Source organism: Panthera onca, chromosome A1, assembly GCF_046562875.1.
Source record: "Panthera onca isolate mPanOnc1 chromosome A1, mPanOnc1 haplotype 2, whole genome shotgun sequence".
NCBI lineage: Eukaryota > Metazoa > Chordata > Mammalia > Carnivora > Felidae > Panthera > Panthera onca.
Genome location: NC_138339.1, coordinates 67,103,596 through 67,120,491, shown reverse-complemented (window position 1 = coordinate 67,120,491; position 16,896 = coordinate 67,103,596). Strand labels below are relative to the sequence as shown.

Genomic DNA, 16,896 nt, shown 5'->3' with positions numbered 1-16,896 from the left:
ATCTTTGGCCCCAGCCCAGAATTTAAAAGATCCTCAAGGGATTCTTATGCACATTACAGTGAGAAACACTGAAGTATGCTATTGTTATTTTTGTTTTCTGGATTTGTGTTTTCCATAGATCTAATTATTTTATTAGTTTTTTAAATATTTATCACTAACTCAACCACACAGTATCAGCTGTCAAAAAATATCCTTTTAAAGAGTTTGTTCAGGGGCGCCTGGGTGGCTTGGTCGGTTAAGCGTCCGACTTCGGCTCAGGTCATGATCTCACGGTCCGTGAGTTCGAGCCCCGCGTCGGGCTCTGTGCTGACAGCTCAGAGCCTGGAGCCTGTTTCAGATTCTGTGTCTCCCTCTCTCTCTGCCCCTCCCCTGTTCATGCTCTGTCTCTCTCTGTCTCAAAAATAAATGTTAAAAAAAAAAAATTAAAAAAAAAAAATGTTCATGTCCATTTAATTCATCTTTTTAAAGAAGTCTTTTCTGGAGCATTTTACCTGGTTCTAATCTCTACTGGTTACCCTTTAGGCTTAGTGCACAGCTTCACTCTGCATCCAGAGTGACCTGCTTCACTGCTTTGCTGTTTTGGGTATCTTGTATTATGGAATCCTGTGCATTCTGTCTTGGGTTACGTCCTTGTTTGTAGCCCATCTTCAGGATCTTCTGGGAAAAATGCAAGGGAGGTAAATGTTCTTAGGCGTTGCATGTCATTCTACCCTCACACAGTTTGGCTGAGTATAGAATTAGAATCGAAAGTCATTTTATTTCAGAAGTTCAAGGACATTGCATCGTGGTCTTCTGACTAATGTTTTAGCTGAAGGGAAGTCCAAGTCATTCTAGTTAATGATCTTTTGTGACTCACATTTTTCTTGTTGAAACTCACAACATCTCAATATTCTAAAATACCACAATAGTGTGGCTTTGGACTTTTTTGTCTATTGTGCTGGGTACCTACCTAATGGGCCTTTCAATCTGGAAACTTGTGTCTTTCAGTTCTGGGAATTTTCTTGAAAATTTCATCAGTGGAACTCTTTCTGATCTTGGAACTCCTTATTTGGATATTAGATGTGCTGGACTAGTTCACAAATTTTCTCATCTTTTTTTCCTCTTATTTCCATTTCTTTGTCTTTATATTCTATTTCCTAGAATTCCTCAGCTCTGTCTTCCAACCCCTCTATTGAACTGTTCATTTTTCTTATATTTTCAGCTTCTTCAAGCTTTTTTGTTATCTGAATATTTCCTTTTTCTAGCATTTTGTTCTCAGGGGGTATGCTTTATATTCTTTTGTTTTCGATTTCATTTCGTTGGTGGTGGTTGTGGTTTTTATTTTGATCCCTGTCATATTAAGTGGCTTTCCTTAGACCAGGGTTTTTTGGTTATAGATTGATGGCTTTTTGAGTGACAAACCAAAAAGCTGATTAGAAGTTCTGAGCACATAAGAAAGGTTTGCAGACTGACTTTTACTAAAGGGATATCTGGGCGAGATGTTCTTTTAGGGGGCATTTCCAAGATCAGAAGTGTTTTTTCTTAGACTGACCTGTTCCCTAGAGTCCAACAAGCTCCCAGGAGGATAAAGACCTGGGCATCCAGTGGGAGAAGTTGGAGTGGGGGAAATGGGTCTTACCATTGAGTCAATCCAGTTTTTATTACAACTTCCCTCCCTTGACTCTGCCTGTGTCCTCCCCACTCCAAAAATCCTTTTACTATCTCTGGAGGACAATCTCTTTCACCTGAAAGAAGATAAGGTGTTTTTCCACTATTCCTTTTTAAAAATTTTTAGTTCCCTCCCAACATTAAGATTGTTCTTTGTGGTTATTTTGATATTGCGGGTGACTTTATAATGAAAAAAATATTTTCTTAATGTTTATTATTTATTTTGAGAGAGAGTAAAAGCAGGGGAGGGTCAGAGAGAGATGGAGAGAGAGAGAGAATCCCAAGCAGGATCTACACTGTAAGCCGCAAGATCATGACCTGAGCTGAAACCCAAGATTCAGATGCTTAACCAACTGAGCCACCCAGGTGCCCCTATAATGAAAAAATTTTTAATGTTTGTTTATTTTGAGTGAGAGAGAGAGAGAGACCGAGTGGGAGAGGGGCAGAGAGAGAGGCAGGGAGAGAATCCCAAGCAGGCTCCGTGCTCCCAGAGCAGAGCAGGATGCAGAGCTTGAGCTCACGAACTGTGAGATCATGACCTGAGCCAAAATCAAGAATCACATGCTCAACCAGCTGAGCCACGCAGGCACCCTATAATGAAATGTCTATACCAAAGAGATTAGGTGTGGTAGGCAGAATAATGTATTGTTCTCCCACCAAAAAAACCCCTTGTGAATATTACTTCATATGGCAAAAGGCCTTGCAGGTGTGATTAGGAATCTTCAGCTGGAGAAAGTAGTGGTTATCCAGGTGGGCCCACTGTAATCTGAAGGATCTTTATAAAAGGGAAGTAGAAGCTAGAGTGCTAAGGGGTCCCAAGCCAATGAATGCAAGCAGCTTCTAGCTGAAAGAAGCAAGGAAATGGATTCTCCCCTAGTCCCCAGAAGGAATGCAGACCCTTTTGGATGTCTGATCTCCAGAACTGTAAGCTACTAAATTTATACTGTTTTAAGCCACTAAATTTGTGGCAATGTGTTATAGCAACATTAGGAAACACAGACCTGGTGAACCAATATGAGCGAAGGTAAACTGCAGACCTTGGGATTCTTGACCCCAGTAGTAGTTTCTACAAATTCTTAACACTGGCGACATGTTAGAATCACCCTAGGGGCGCCTGGGTGGCGCAGTCGGTTAAGCGTCCGACTTCAGCCAGGTCACGATCTCGCGGTCCGTGAGTTCGAGCCCCGCATCAGGCTCTGGGCTGATGGCTCGGAGCCTGGAGCCTGTTTCCGATTCTGTGTCTCCCTCTCTCTCTGCCCCTCCCCCGTTCATGCTCTGTCTCTCTCTGTCCCAAAAATAAATAAAAAACGTTGAAAAAAAAAAAATTAAAAAAAAAAAAAAAAAAAAAAAAAAAGAATCACCCTAGAGTTTTAAAAGCATACTGGCACCTGGGTATCACAGTAGATACCAGAATGTCTGGTAGTGAAGGGAGATACCAGCATTTTTGGAAAGCTGCTCAGGTGATTGTAATATGCAGCCAGATCTAAAAACCACTGTAAACTAAGTGTAGAGGTAGCGTTTATCTAACCCAACGTTTTTATCTCAAAGTGTGGTTTCTGGACCATCGGCATTACCTGGGGATTTATTGGAAATGCAAATTTTTCAGATCCACCCCAGACCTACTGAATCAGAAACTCTGGATGGGACCAGCAATCTGTTAGAACAATCCCCTCCCCTGCAGAGAAATTCCAATGCACACTGAAGTTTGAAAACCAACTGATTTAACCAAAGAAACTTCTTATTGCTCTTAATACTCTATGAGATGTATATTATAGATTTTATAAGCTAATATTGTAATAAAGAGCCAGAAAAAGATTTAATGAAGGTCATTCTCAAACGTAATTACTTTCCTACTGTACTACATATAACTTAATATCATCTGATGGCTCAGGATGTGAACTCTCACTCTAGACACCATGATTCTAGACATACAGACATGTAAAAGCAGATGTGGAAGACAAAGCTGACCAAAGCATGTCCTCCAGAAGCAGACATTTATTTTTTACTTTTTTTTTTTTTGTTAACGTTTATTTTTGAGACAGAGAGAGAGCATGAACGGGGGAGGGGCAGAGAGAGAGGGAGACACAGAATCGGAAGCAGGCTCCAGGCTCTGAGCCATCAGCCCAGAGCCCTACGCGGGGCTCGAACTCACGGACCGCGAGATTGTGACCTGAGCTGAAGTCGGACGCTTAACCGACTGAGCCACCCAGGCGCCCCCCAGAAGCAGACATTTTTGATAAAATTCTCAAGTTCCTCCTTCCTTGGTCTCTTCTTAAGTATAGAGTAATTTGCAGGCACATGCAGGAAGTGTTTGCTACATCAAAATGTACTTACAGGCAACCAACTTATAGGAGACTGAGTGTAACGGAATATGTAGTAGAAAGCAACTTAGGTTTCTTTTAAATCTAGTGCTAATTATTGCTAAAAGCTTTTCATGGTTGTTTTCCTTTGGGAGTTTTTCCTCTGACAGGTAGTAACCACCAGGGGATGACTACAGGCCAGGTAAAGAATGGGGTTAATGAACAGCAGTGTTTAAGGTTCATTTACCTGTATTTTACTTCAGATATTGTTTAAATGATTCTAGATTCTCTTAAGCCCCAGAAAATAAAATGAAACATAACAGTTCAGTGAGATAACAGTAGTTTATTTACATCCATTTCCATTTAATATATCACATCTTCAGGATGGGTGATAACTTATTTAATGGCTATGCTCATTTTCTTCAGGCTATGGATAGAAAACTTTCCCCAGAGTAGCAGTAACTGTTGATCTGAAAGCTTTCAAGTAAGGGAAGAACTGTTGGGGAGATTCTTTGATTTTACCCCTGAAACACAATTCATGTACACATAAATGCTTGTCTTCTAGCCAGACACAGGCTCAATTAGTTTTTCAAATACTCTAGCCATGGCGATATGTTATCTGGGAAATTTAAACAGACACAATTGCTCAACTCATTAACTTCTGTCATTAGTATGTACACTTTGCCAAAAACAGGAACCTAAATTTCTTACAGAATGCACTGCAGGAAAAAGCTGTAAGGACAAAATAATTGCATTCAGAATATATTTTCTTACTATAGCAGTTTTTAAACTGGTATCAGCCTGTAAGTAGTTATGAGCAATAGTAACTTGTACGCTTCCCCCTCTTGCCTGGTATTTTGTATACTGAAAGTTATATATTCTACATGCTGACAACCTGATTATATATTCTGTATGCTAGAAGTTGCTAATTTTCATCCTTCTGCCACCAAGAAAAGTGTACTTTATTATGGGGAAAGGAACTTAAGTACTCCTGGAGGAACTTTTTTTTTTTTAATCTAAGGCTTGATTTTCTGCTGATAATTAATTGCTTATTTTCTAAGTTTTTTTTTCCTTTAAGGTAAGTTTAATAAGATGCCTTATGATTACCATGGTCTTACAGGAAAAAAATAACGTGATCCATATTATAATATTTAGCTGATATTGTCCCTAATTTTTGATATCTTTGGTATTTTTTACAGCACGAGATTTCATTATGATCTTACCCGTTATCCAAAGGAGAGCTAATTATCTCCTTTTTGCCTTAAAAAGTATTTTACAGACGGGATAATTAAACTTGTTTTGTTATACTTGGTTTTGTTTGGTCAGTGTAGTCTAATTCAGAAGGTTGCTCAGTTTTTGAAGTTCCTGTAAGTGGGCAGATCAAACCAGAAACCTTAATGTTAAATTTTTGTTCTGTACTTAAACTATGTGGTTATCTGCAATTTATCAAAACAGAGTATAAAGATGAAGGCATTTAAATGGACCACAAATGACTGAAATTTAAACCAGGGAGGCCTCTTGTTTGTTTGACTTTAAAGGCCAGAGAAAGAAGGTGAAAGCAGTTTGACTTCACTGTCAACTGGATTATATAGGTTAGATCATCCTTTCATTCTTCCAGCTCTTGCTCTAAGAGCCTGGTGTCATCATTAGCATGTAGCTGCTAATGACAGAAACAAGAACATACCTGTAATCAGAGGTGGGAAAGTCTAGAGGTTCCTTAGGCTAGTTTCAAAAAAAAAAAAAAAAAAAAGACTAGTAAAGAAACAAGACTAAACCAACATATTACTCAGCTTTGAAGAAGAAACCAGGAATGGTTTCCGTTATAGCATCTTAAAACAGACAAATCTAAAGTTTATAATCAGCTTTTTTTTAAAGGCCACAAGACATTACTAGTTCTACAGGAAGTTGGGAGCTGTGTATTATTGGTGTGTGTGTGTGTACATTTCCCCATCTATCACCAAAGTGACTGCTTTACACATCTATTCTGGTATTCAGCTGCTACAAAGTTGGCGAAACAACCAGGCCAACCCCCACCCAACTTCACTTATCACTTAACTATTCACTGGAAATATCAGTATTTGTTTTTTTAATTTTCTGAGATATTATTTAACAGATCACACCAGCACACTGGAACCTTCAGCTTTTGGCAGGCGCTCCCTGTGAGCATTATACATGTCACAGTCAGTAACATTTCCCTACACATATGTATGCACAAATACATTAAAAACATTTCATACAAAATTGTACATTACATGAAGTAGAACCTTAAAGAGTATCCTAAAATAGAAGTACAGAGAAAATGCATGCAGAGAGAGCCTGTTGAAGTACAAAGCCTGCGGGATATAGAATTTCAAGTTTCTATTTCCTACAGGATGGTAACACATGTCTTTTCCTTCCCAGAGGCAAAATTTATTTTCCAAAAATTTGGACGCTGCCCATTGCATTAAATTTAAATGCCCCCTATGTACATAGACAGTAAAAGTAAGCAAAAGAAACCAAAAAAACACACATTCCTTTTTTTAATATATCAAAAATGTTTCCAAGGCAACATTATTAAAATGATTATACCACAGTCCCTAATATAACATCAAGCGCTAATAGGCAGGTACAGAGAGGGCAGAAAGGTCTCATCCAGTCAGCAGTTAGGTGCTCTTCTTTTCTTCACCAAGTAAGTTCACTGCTGCTTTCTTGGCTGTTAGGAAGGAAGAAAACTGTGTCAAGACTATTTGTAATGCCAGCTCTGTGCCTAATGTAGTGACTAGATAGCAACTTGGATGACTCATATCCAGATGAGAACACACTGAGGTTTGTGGCAGGGCTGAGAAAGTTTCCAGGAAGTGGACCAGAGAGAGACCTCTTCAGAGCACAGATCCTGAGTACCCTAGCATATTTCTTTAAGGTCGTCTAGCCTAACCCTGTACAGTAACCGTCTCCTCTAAGCCGTCTGCCCTCCTTCAGGTGTCACAAGAAGCAGGGATTCCTTGGGCATGTAGTGCTCCTCTGTACAAGCAAGAAATTCTTGTTTGTGTCTGGGTGCTCACCTGTTTAATTTGACTATGTCTCAGTCTGATGACAACTAGGTCATCTATCCCATGGTGACAAAAAAAAAAATCACAGAAATTCCTCCTTCCTACACCTCAGAAATGATGGAATATTTATACACCTTTATATTCTCTTCATTGTGCCACCATTTCCCTTTAAGTGTTTGAGTTGGTGGCAAGATACTACATTCATCAAGAAAATATTCTTGTATCTGTGGGAGACTAAGCCTTCCTCTTCCTAATTACCAAGCGACATGGAATATGCTGTAAGAACTAGTGTGGAGTGTGAGATGGGGGATGGGGGTGTTATGGAAGCCTCCAGGGCCTCCTGGGAGAATCCACAAAGTGCACCTGTTTTTGATGGGGCCCAGGGTGAAGCACTGCCAGTCCTTCCCTGTTCACCAGCTGCCCGAAGGCTGTTCTCCCTTCACTTAAAGTTGCTGAACAGTTAACAAGAAATTGCAGCCTCTCTCTTAACTAGCCCACTGTAAAAATTTACTTCCTGAGGAATCCAGAAGTTTTGAAGTCTAAAATGGGTCGGCATGCAAGTCCCTCCTAATTTATTTTCATTCTTACACTCCTGTTTAGCAATGTATCAAAGTAAAATTGGATTTTAGAGTATTGACATCTAAGAGAACCAAGGGTCTAAGCAATGTGAGTGAACTAGACAGAAGTGACATCGCCAGAGGTTGCTGCTTTGGCTGAGGCAAGGAACAGGAAGGAAACTTCTTAAAAGGAAACTGGCAATCCCCAGGTGGGAGGACATGAAGGCTACAAGTCAGAAAACACTTAAAACTGTAGAAAAAGGAATGCAAGTAGACTGGAGCTGTATGCCTGGGGGAGAAGTCCAGTGGAGAGAGAAGTGTGTGAAGGGCAATAGGGAGAACATATCCACACTGCTGGAGAGCTGTCTTGGGGATCTTACTGGCCCAGTGGTCAGGTCAGTACTCTCCCACTTTCTAATTACCACAGAGCTCTCCAAACAAAATGGTAAGTCTACATCCCTCACTACTTTTGTCCAATTTATAAAACCCTTTCTGTGCCCTCTGGAACTCAAGACCCACTCATCAGCAAAACCTCCTCTATCCCCATCCATCTCTCCGAATGTTTCTTTCACCTTCTTGCTTTTACAGAAATCTGGCTGTCTCTTGAGAACACTGCTTTCTCAGGTGGTGGCTATTTTTCTTTCTTCCTTGACCCTAGTACGAGTGGGTCTGGAGGGTTTGGTAAGCTTTGTTCTCCATTGCCACGTTCAGAATCTCATGGCATCAGATTATATCTGCTACCAGCCTTTCTTTTTCCAGTCATCTCAGACTCTTGGGTTATGCTGCCTCATTTCTTTAAGATTTTAACTCCAAACTTATTTTAGTTATTGGTGATTTCAGTATTTTGCCAGTATCCTGGCCTCTCGGCTGTCCCCTCCAATAACCTTTACGCTCCATCCTACCAACCCCCACCTCTCTCCCAACCCCAGGCACTCATTCCATGATCCTCATCACTACCTGTGACCGAAGTCCCTCTATAATCTCAGTGTCCAGCATCCCACTCTCCCCCACCACGCCCAGCTGTGCAGCACACGCCCTCTGTTCTGATTCAGAGTCCTCCCCCACCACCTTTTCCACCGTCCCTTCCCTCCTTGGCCAGTTGAAGTTCCACCATCAGACACTAAACACTCCCTGGTCCCTCTCTCACTTCATGGTTCTTTACTCAGTTGGCCTTGGCACAGAGCCCCACCTGCTCTGCAGCTGCGGAGCTGTGTGTGTCAACTGGTCTCACTAAGTTCACTGACACAACTTCAAATGAGCCTGTAATACTCCTGACAGTCACGTGGCACTGCCCCAGTCCGTCCACTCTCCCATGGTTCTGGAGTGGCCAGCAACCAATGGTCACACTCACTGGTTACTCATCTGGGCTGCTTTCACACTAGAGTGGCCGAGCTGAGAGTCCCAAGCAAGAGCTGATGGCCCACAAAAAATAACATTTATTATCTGACCCTTCACAGAAAACGTCTGCTGACCCCAGTCCTAGGTACCTATTTCATACCATCTCTTTCTATCACCATCTTCCCCATCCTCTCCGCTGACCTTCCTACTTCACTGAGAAATGGGAAGCAGTGGGAAAGTCCCTTCTGTAGGCACCCACCATCACAGGCACTCACCTGCCAGCATCTCTACTCGTGTTCTCAACCTCTGTGCCCCATGACCAGTCCTGTTCCTACTCTGGTTCCCATCTCTTCTGGTCTAACTGGGGATGGAGCTCCAGAAGCTCTTCCCTCACTCATACCCACTTTTTGCTCTCTTCTGGATCATTCCCACTAGTTTTCAGACATATTTTGTTCCTTCTACTTTAGGAAAAAGAAAAAAACCCACATCCTTAGGACCCTAGTTCCTTCTTCCAGGTGCAGCCACAGTCTTCTCCTTTTTGTAGGAAATTTCCCAAAAGACCTACATTCTCTCAGCCTTCCTTCCCATCTCTCAAATCCATTCCAATCAGCATTTGGGTCCCACCACTCCATAAACTGTTCTGTAAAGATCACTAGTGCCTTCCTCACCACCAAGTGTAATGGTCAGTTTTCACTCGTTACCTAACTTGACCTGTGTCTGCAGCAGGTGACACAATGGACCACTCCCCACTTTGAAACTTTCTTTACTTGGCCCCAAGGACATCAGTCACATGGTTTTCTTGCTACCACAACTGACTGCTCCTTATCAGTCCACTTTGTCAGTTGCTCCCCATCTCCCCAATCTCTAAACATTGGGGGCCACCGCCTCAGACCTCATCTTTCTAACTATGTTCACTCAATAATCTCACCTAGTCCCATGATTACTATCCTGTTGGTGACCCCCAAATGTATATCTCTAGCCCAAACCTGTCTCTGAATTCTCAACATATATGTCCAACTAGCTGCCTGACTACTCCATGTAGGTACCTAATAGACACTTCAAAGTTATGTCCAGAACTGAATTCCTTATTTTCCCCTCTAAACCTGCTCTATCTAGTCTTCCCCATCTCTACAACAATTCTTTCCTTCCGTGTGTTCTGGCTGAAAAGTTTGGCTTTATGCATGACTCCTCTCTCATGTTCCATGCCTGGTCCATAAGCAAATCCTATGGGTTCTACCTTCAAAATATATCAAGAATCCTGGGGCTCCTTGGTGACTCAGTCGGTTAAGCAACGGACTCTTGATTTTGGCTCAGGTTGTGATTTCATGGTTTGTGGGGTCATGCCCCACAACAGACTCTATGCTGACAGTGCAGAGCCTGCCTGGGATTCTCTCTCTCCCTCTCTCTCTCTGCCCTTTCCCCACACTCTCAAAAATAAATAAATAAACATTTAAAATACACATATCAAGAATCCAATGACTTCTCGCCCCCTACTGCTACTACTATGAGCCAAGCCACCATCGTCCTCTCCAGCCAGATCACTGCAAACACCTTATAACTGGTCTCCTGATTTCTTCCCCATCCCCCTTCAGTCTATTCTTAATACAGTGGCCTGTTAAACACAGGGTGGATCATGTTGCTCCTCTGCTCAAAACTCTCCAACAGCACCCCACCTCACAGAGTTAAAGCCAAAGCCTCTACAAAAGCCTGTAAGGCCTTACCTGATCGGTCTTCCAGCCTCCACTCCCCAACCTCTCTGACCTTATCTCCTTCTTCTCTTCCTCTAGATCATTCCCTTCCAGCCATACTGCTCCTGCCTCCAGTTTAAACATGCAGTTCTATCAAGAGCATTCTTCCCCATGGTTTCTTTCAAGTCTGATTCAGGATAGTCTTCTTGGTGAGGATACCCTAAATCACTCTATTTAAAATTGTACCTTTCCCTTCAGCCCTGGTATTCCCTGTCTATCTGCTTTATTTTTCTCTGTATACTCTAACTATATCATGTAATTTTAAATTTTTACTGTGTATCTCTCAACAAGAGTATAAGCTTCATGAGTTCAAGTAGTATGGTCTGTTTGGTTCATCCCCAGTGCTATGAACATGCTTGGCACATATTAAGCACCTCAAGAAATAAATACTTGTTGAATGAATGAATGAATCTGGATACCTGAAAGGGCATTCTCTTGACCTCTAACAAAAGCAATTTGAAACAGTTCAACCTGAAATGAATTAAAGAGATTGTACTGGTATATAAACACAGATGATTCTCTAAAATCTCTGCCCACCACAGGAAAGTCATTTTTCCTAATGTGCTGACTAAACAGTGCATTAAATGTGGCATGGTGGGAGAATCTTGGAAAAAGTAAAGGGTGACAGGCAAAGTATTAGTAAAGAAATCCCAGGGTGGCCTCAGCATTTGGCTGAGGAAAGCTGATAGGAAAGGGGAGAAGCAGCTTGTTATTTGGGCCCAGTACTTCCCATGTCCTCTCACCTGCTGAACCCAGCTGCCCCTGGGCCTTACCTTCTTTAGTGATGGTATCTACAGTTTCTTTGGCTTTGTCCTTCAAGTCATTCACCATAGTGTCCACCTGGGACTGATGCTTCAGGAAGAAAGGATGGATGACGCGCTTATACAGCAGTTCCGCCCCGTTAGAAGGGCTTGGGGCCATGCACCACAACAGGAAGCCGCACTGCACAGAATGAGAGTCAGCAGGTTACGGGACAGCAGTGGGCATCCTGACAACACACACGGCCGCCCCTGCTCTGTGGATGCCGCTGCATCGGCTATGTTCTCCAATAGCATTTCCAATGTTTTCTGCAGGCTACAAGTGCCCTTTTCTTGGATGGAAAAAACACCTGACAAATCATGACCTAGTAATGCTGAGACTGAAAACAGAAAGGTAAAACACACCAAATCTGACGGCCTAACTTCCTTCCTAATTTGGATCACTTTTTAGTTTATGGCTGCAAGAAGTTCTATTAATCAAAACTCTTAAAAATCAGTTTAAGAAACATAGTACTTAACTGCACGTGTAAAGGAAACTGTCTAGGGGCACATAGGTGGCTCAGTTAAGTGACCGACTCCTTTTAGCTCAGATCACAATCTCATGGTTTCTTGGGTTTGAGCCCCACATCATGCTCTGCATGCTGACCATATGTGGAGCCTACTTGGGATTCTGTCTCTCTGCCCATCCCCCCACTTGTGCTCTCTCTCTCTCAAAATAAATAGATTAAAAAAAAAAAAACTGTCTAAAGAAACCTGTGAAGCTTGTTCTTAGTTGGCTTACATCCATCCTGTTATAGACAAACTCAGCAGAATCTCAGTTTTTGCCTTCGAGGAATCTTTGCAATCAACTGTTCATCATCTTCCACTTTGAATGTAGATATCATTTCCCAACTCTTTTATGGCTGTACTTTGCCATTGAAATAAAAAAGAGACCAGGGGCACGTGGGTGGCTCAGTCGGTTGAGCGTCCGACTTCAGCTCAGGTCATGATCTCACAGTCCGTGAGTTCAGGCCCCACGTCAGGCTCTGTGCTGACAGCTCAGAGCCTGGAGCCTGTTTCAGATTCTGTGTCTCCCCCTCTCTCTGCCCCTCCCATGCTCATGCTCTCTGTCTCTCAATAATAAACATTAAAAAATTTTTTTGAAATAAAAAAGACCAGAATTACGCCCTAAAAACTTTATTAACAAGAACTGTCACCTTATATTTATGCCCCCCCAAAAGCCTTACTGTTTATTCAAATGCCAACAGCTTAGCCCTTTTAGTTGTCCCAGCCGCTTATTCTCATCTAAGACACTGAGCAAAAAAGGGGATATGCACAGCGACCTGCTCATTTCCCTAGAAAGTTCAATAACCAGCCTACTGGATTTTCTTAGGGTGAAAGATTCTGACATAGCCAGGTGATATAAAAAATGAAGTCCTTTCTTGAGATTCCAAATCTGTACATTTTACAACTTCTCCTTAAAGAAAAAACCTCGCACCTCTTCTGCTGCCCATTAAACTCCACAGCCTTAGTCCTTATTATTCCAAACCAAACAATGTATTCAAATAACTGAGAAGCCACAATGCTTTTCTAAGTTTATGTTTGCTCTAGAGATGAAAAGCTTTTGGTAAAGGACTAAACCAGTAACAAAGCCTTGGGCTTAAAATGCACATATTTGTGCCCCAAAGCTCACTCCATCAGTACCATTTTGGCTCTGAGAAATTTGTATTGCATTTGTATTACACTCAAAATACAAAGCAAAACACAGGTTATCAACAAATTACCCTCTCTAGATTATCTGAACTATAGAACTCCGGAAAAGTAACACTCATGAACTAGAATTTGTTGGACACAGGAGAGCAGGGGGCTAGCTTTCAAAAGACGGGCTATCAGACTAGACTAAAAAAAATACAGTAAAGCTATATGTTTCTTGTAAGAAACACACCTAAGGCAAAACCAACCAGGAACACTGAAAATAACGGAGTTGAAAGAGGGGCGCCTTGGTGGCTCAGCTGGTTAAGCGTCCAGACTCTTGATTTTGGTTCAGGTCATGATCTCACAGTTTGTGGGATTGAGCACCGTGTTGGGCTCCATGCTGACAGCACAGAGCTTGTTTGGGATCATTTGTCTCTGACCCTCCCCCACTTGCTCTCTCAAAATAAATAAACTTAAAAAAAAATAGATTGAAAGAGATGTATCAGACAAATACCAACTCTCAAAATAGCTTATAAAGTAATATTAACCATACACAAACATTATTGAAGGCAATGATAAAGAAGGAAAACAATTTGCCAAGTAGATTCACATAAAACCTACATATCTTTGAAGATGTAAATTATATATAACTTTGTATGTATATATATATGTAATTATATAATTATACCATTTGTTTTTATAATTATATAATTATAGATAGCTTCCAAATATAGCTTTGAATTATGTAAATTAAAGTCATAATTGTATAAATGGAGAAATTCCACACTCATAGATTTTTAACACTTCCACCAGAAACTGAAATATCAAACAAACTAGAAACTAGTAAGAATACAGAACAAAGAATACCAAATTAAAAATCTTGATCTAAAAATATGCAGCTCTCTCCACCTAACAAATTGATTTTAAGAGAGGCAGGGGCTGGGGCACCTGCGTGGCTCAGTCGGTTAAGTCATCGACCTCGGCTCAGGTCATGATCTCACGGTTTGTGGGTTCAAACCCCTGCATTGGGCTCTGTGCTACACACTTACTCAGAGCCTGGAGCCTGCTTCAGATTCTATGTCTCCTTCTCTCTCTGCCCTTCCCCTGCTTGTGCTCTGTCTCACTCTGTCTCAAAAATAAATTTAAAAAAAAATAAGAAAGTTAGGGGCACCTTGGGTGGCTCAGTGGGTTGAGTGTCCGACTTAGGCTCAGGTCATGATCTTGCAGTTCGTAAGTTCGAGCCCCATGTCGGGCTCTGTGCTGACAGCTCGGAGCCTGGAGCCTGCTTTTCTGATTCTGTGTCTCCCTCTCTCTCTGCTCTTCCCTGCTTGAGCTCTGTGTCTCTCTCTTTCTCTCAAAAATATGCAAGCATTTTAAAAAAGAGTTATATATTATAGTAGATAGAGGTTAAAGAATGGTCTCAAGAGAAACTGGGCTCTAGTCCTGGTTCTGCCATCTACTAGTGAGGCAAACCTTGTGTATGTAACTTAATTGCCTAAGTCTGTATAGACTCTATAAAAAGATATTAACTGAAATTTTAAAAAAAATCTACCTCACATAGATTTTTGTGAGAAAATAAGAAATATCTGGAACATCTAGGAGTGCTGGGACTTTCTTCCAACAATTCTGTCTTCCACCAACAGCCATGAAACAGTAACAGGCTAACTGATTAGCTTTAAATGGGGTAATTACAATCAAATCTCAGAACCAATAGATACCCTTTTTAAACAATTCGTTTCTAACACTTTTAGTACCTGAAATAAAACTTAAAATAATGATACACCTACGCATATAATTACCAAAAAAACAAAATCAAGAAGTTCTCTAACTTTAATATAAAGGAAAAATAAAGTGAAAGTAATTTATCATAAACAATATATATTTTTAGGGCACCTGGATGGCCCAGTCAGTTAGCGTCTGACATTGGCTCAGATCATGATCTCATGGTTCGTGGGTTCAAGCCCTGAATCGGGCTCTGTGCTAACAGCTTCAGAGCCTAGAGCCTGCTTCAGATTCTGTCTCCCTCTCTGTCTGCCCCCAACTCCCGCTTGTGCTCGCTCTCTCTCTCAAAAAATAAACATTTGAACATGTAAATGTTCAAGCCAAACTATACTAGACAACACCATAAAATACTAAGTAAAATCAGTGACTATTAACAGCTACAAACAAAATTTCCTCCATATATTTCCAAAAGGTTGAGAATTTCTGAACTGGAGGGACTACAAAGGCTGCTTCCCATATCCAAGCACTCAACCAAATGCAATTCCCTGTCATAATCTCCAAGTTATGATTTTAAGCCAGTCCTCCCTCAAACCTCCTACCCCTGATGTGTGACAGACTCCACAGCTCATTTACTGAACATAACAGCAGAAAGATGGAATGTTAAGAGAGAAGCAGTGGGGGAAAAGCACGGCAAAAGGAAGGGGAAGAGCAAACATTCAGACCAGCCACCTCCTAGTCTCACCACACACATCTGTACAACCAACCCAAACTCCACCAAGCCCTCACACACACATGGCATCGTAAGACCTTCTGCTACAGGTCCAGGCCTCTCAATGAAGCCAATTCCTTGAAATACCCTCAGCACCTCAGTATGTGTGGGTGGTTTCGTGTTTCCTGCTAGTTTTCTCAGAGACTCTGCTCTAGCACCTCCTGGGCTTGCTGGCTATCCTAATGAATTATAAGAAGATGTTGCCAGAGAAACCTTGATTTTCTTAATTGCAAATTTCATAATTTGCCATTTGTAGTAACCCAAAATGCAGAAATAAGTAACTGCATTTTTCCCTGGCTTTAGCTTCCATTTCCTCTGCTTAGAGCCAGGCAAACCCTATAGACCATCTCTGTACTTAACATTTCCTTGTGGAAGACTTCTGGTTTGTAACATCCAAACATCATACAGTGTTTTCCACTGGTTGTTTATATAGGTAATGTTAATACATATATACCCAAAACACAACACAACAATTTAAACAAAATGATGTGTGAGAAAAAGGAAAAACTACATTCTTGACAGTAAATTAGAATTCCCTATGCAGAGGCCCCCATCGAGTTCCACACTGAGTGTGGAGCCTACTTGGGATTCTCTCCCTCCCTCGCTCTCTGCTCCTCCCTTACTTGCACATATGCGCTCTCAAAATAAATAGCTAAAACAACAACAACGGTATGCAGAGTATCCTAGAGGTGCCATGTACTACTACATACTAAGTGATAATTTTTTACTAACTATGTCAACAATTTGGAAAACAAGAAGTGTTGGTGTTAGCATCTAACACCCTAACACATTTGTTACTTATATAGAGGTATTTTGCGGTGTTTTACTAATATTTAGGAAACTGGTATGGAGTTTTAGATGTATATATCTTAATTTTTACCATTTAAAATTGTAGGAAATAGTCTCCTGGCTGGTATTTCCAGGTAGAGTATCTAATTTTCAGGAATGGATTACTATTGATGCAGACCTAGAAACCCTCAGCATAAGTATAGGCATCAAGGTGAAATGGAAAGAACTCACTGGATTAGGAATCAAAGAGTTGGTATCTACTTTATTTTATGACTTTAGGGAAGGTCATAAACAACCTCTCTGAGAGTCCATTTTCTCTTCTGTAAGATTTTAGGAAAGTCACAGATTAATGTACTTGAAGAAAGTATACAAGACGGTAGTGGTATTACCAAATCCTACAGTTTTTACTGTTGTTGTAAATCTCTGGAATATTATCTGCCCAAGTAATACCTCAGCCCCTCAGCAATCCAGAAAAGCTGACTCATTCATCTTTTCTGAATGAATTAAGGCAAGACTACCAGGCAGAACCAGAGCCAGGTGTCTATATTTTTATACCTCTCCAATG

General features: G+C 41.2%; 1 protein-coding gene across 1 annotated transcript in view; it reads right to left on the bottom strand.

Annotated features, from left to right (window-relative positions):
* Positions 1 to 4,270: 4,270 nt before the first annotated feature.
* REEP5 (receptor accessory protein 5) overlaps positions 4,271 to 16,896 on the bottom strand; it is a 39,226-nt gene continuing 26,600 nt past the window's right edge. Inside the window, exons 4-5 of the mRNA XM_060635197.3 lie at positions 11,393 to 11,561; positions 4,271 to 6,639 (exon numbers count right to left, since the gene is read on the bottom strand). Of these exons, the coding sequence (XP_060491180.1) occupies positions 6,590 to 6,639; positions 11,393 to 11,561 (219 nt within the window). The 3' untranslated portion in view covers positions 4,271 to 6,589. The remainder of the gene's footprint in view (positions 6,640 to 11,392; positions 11,562 to 16,896) is intronic.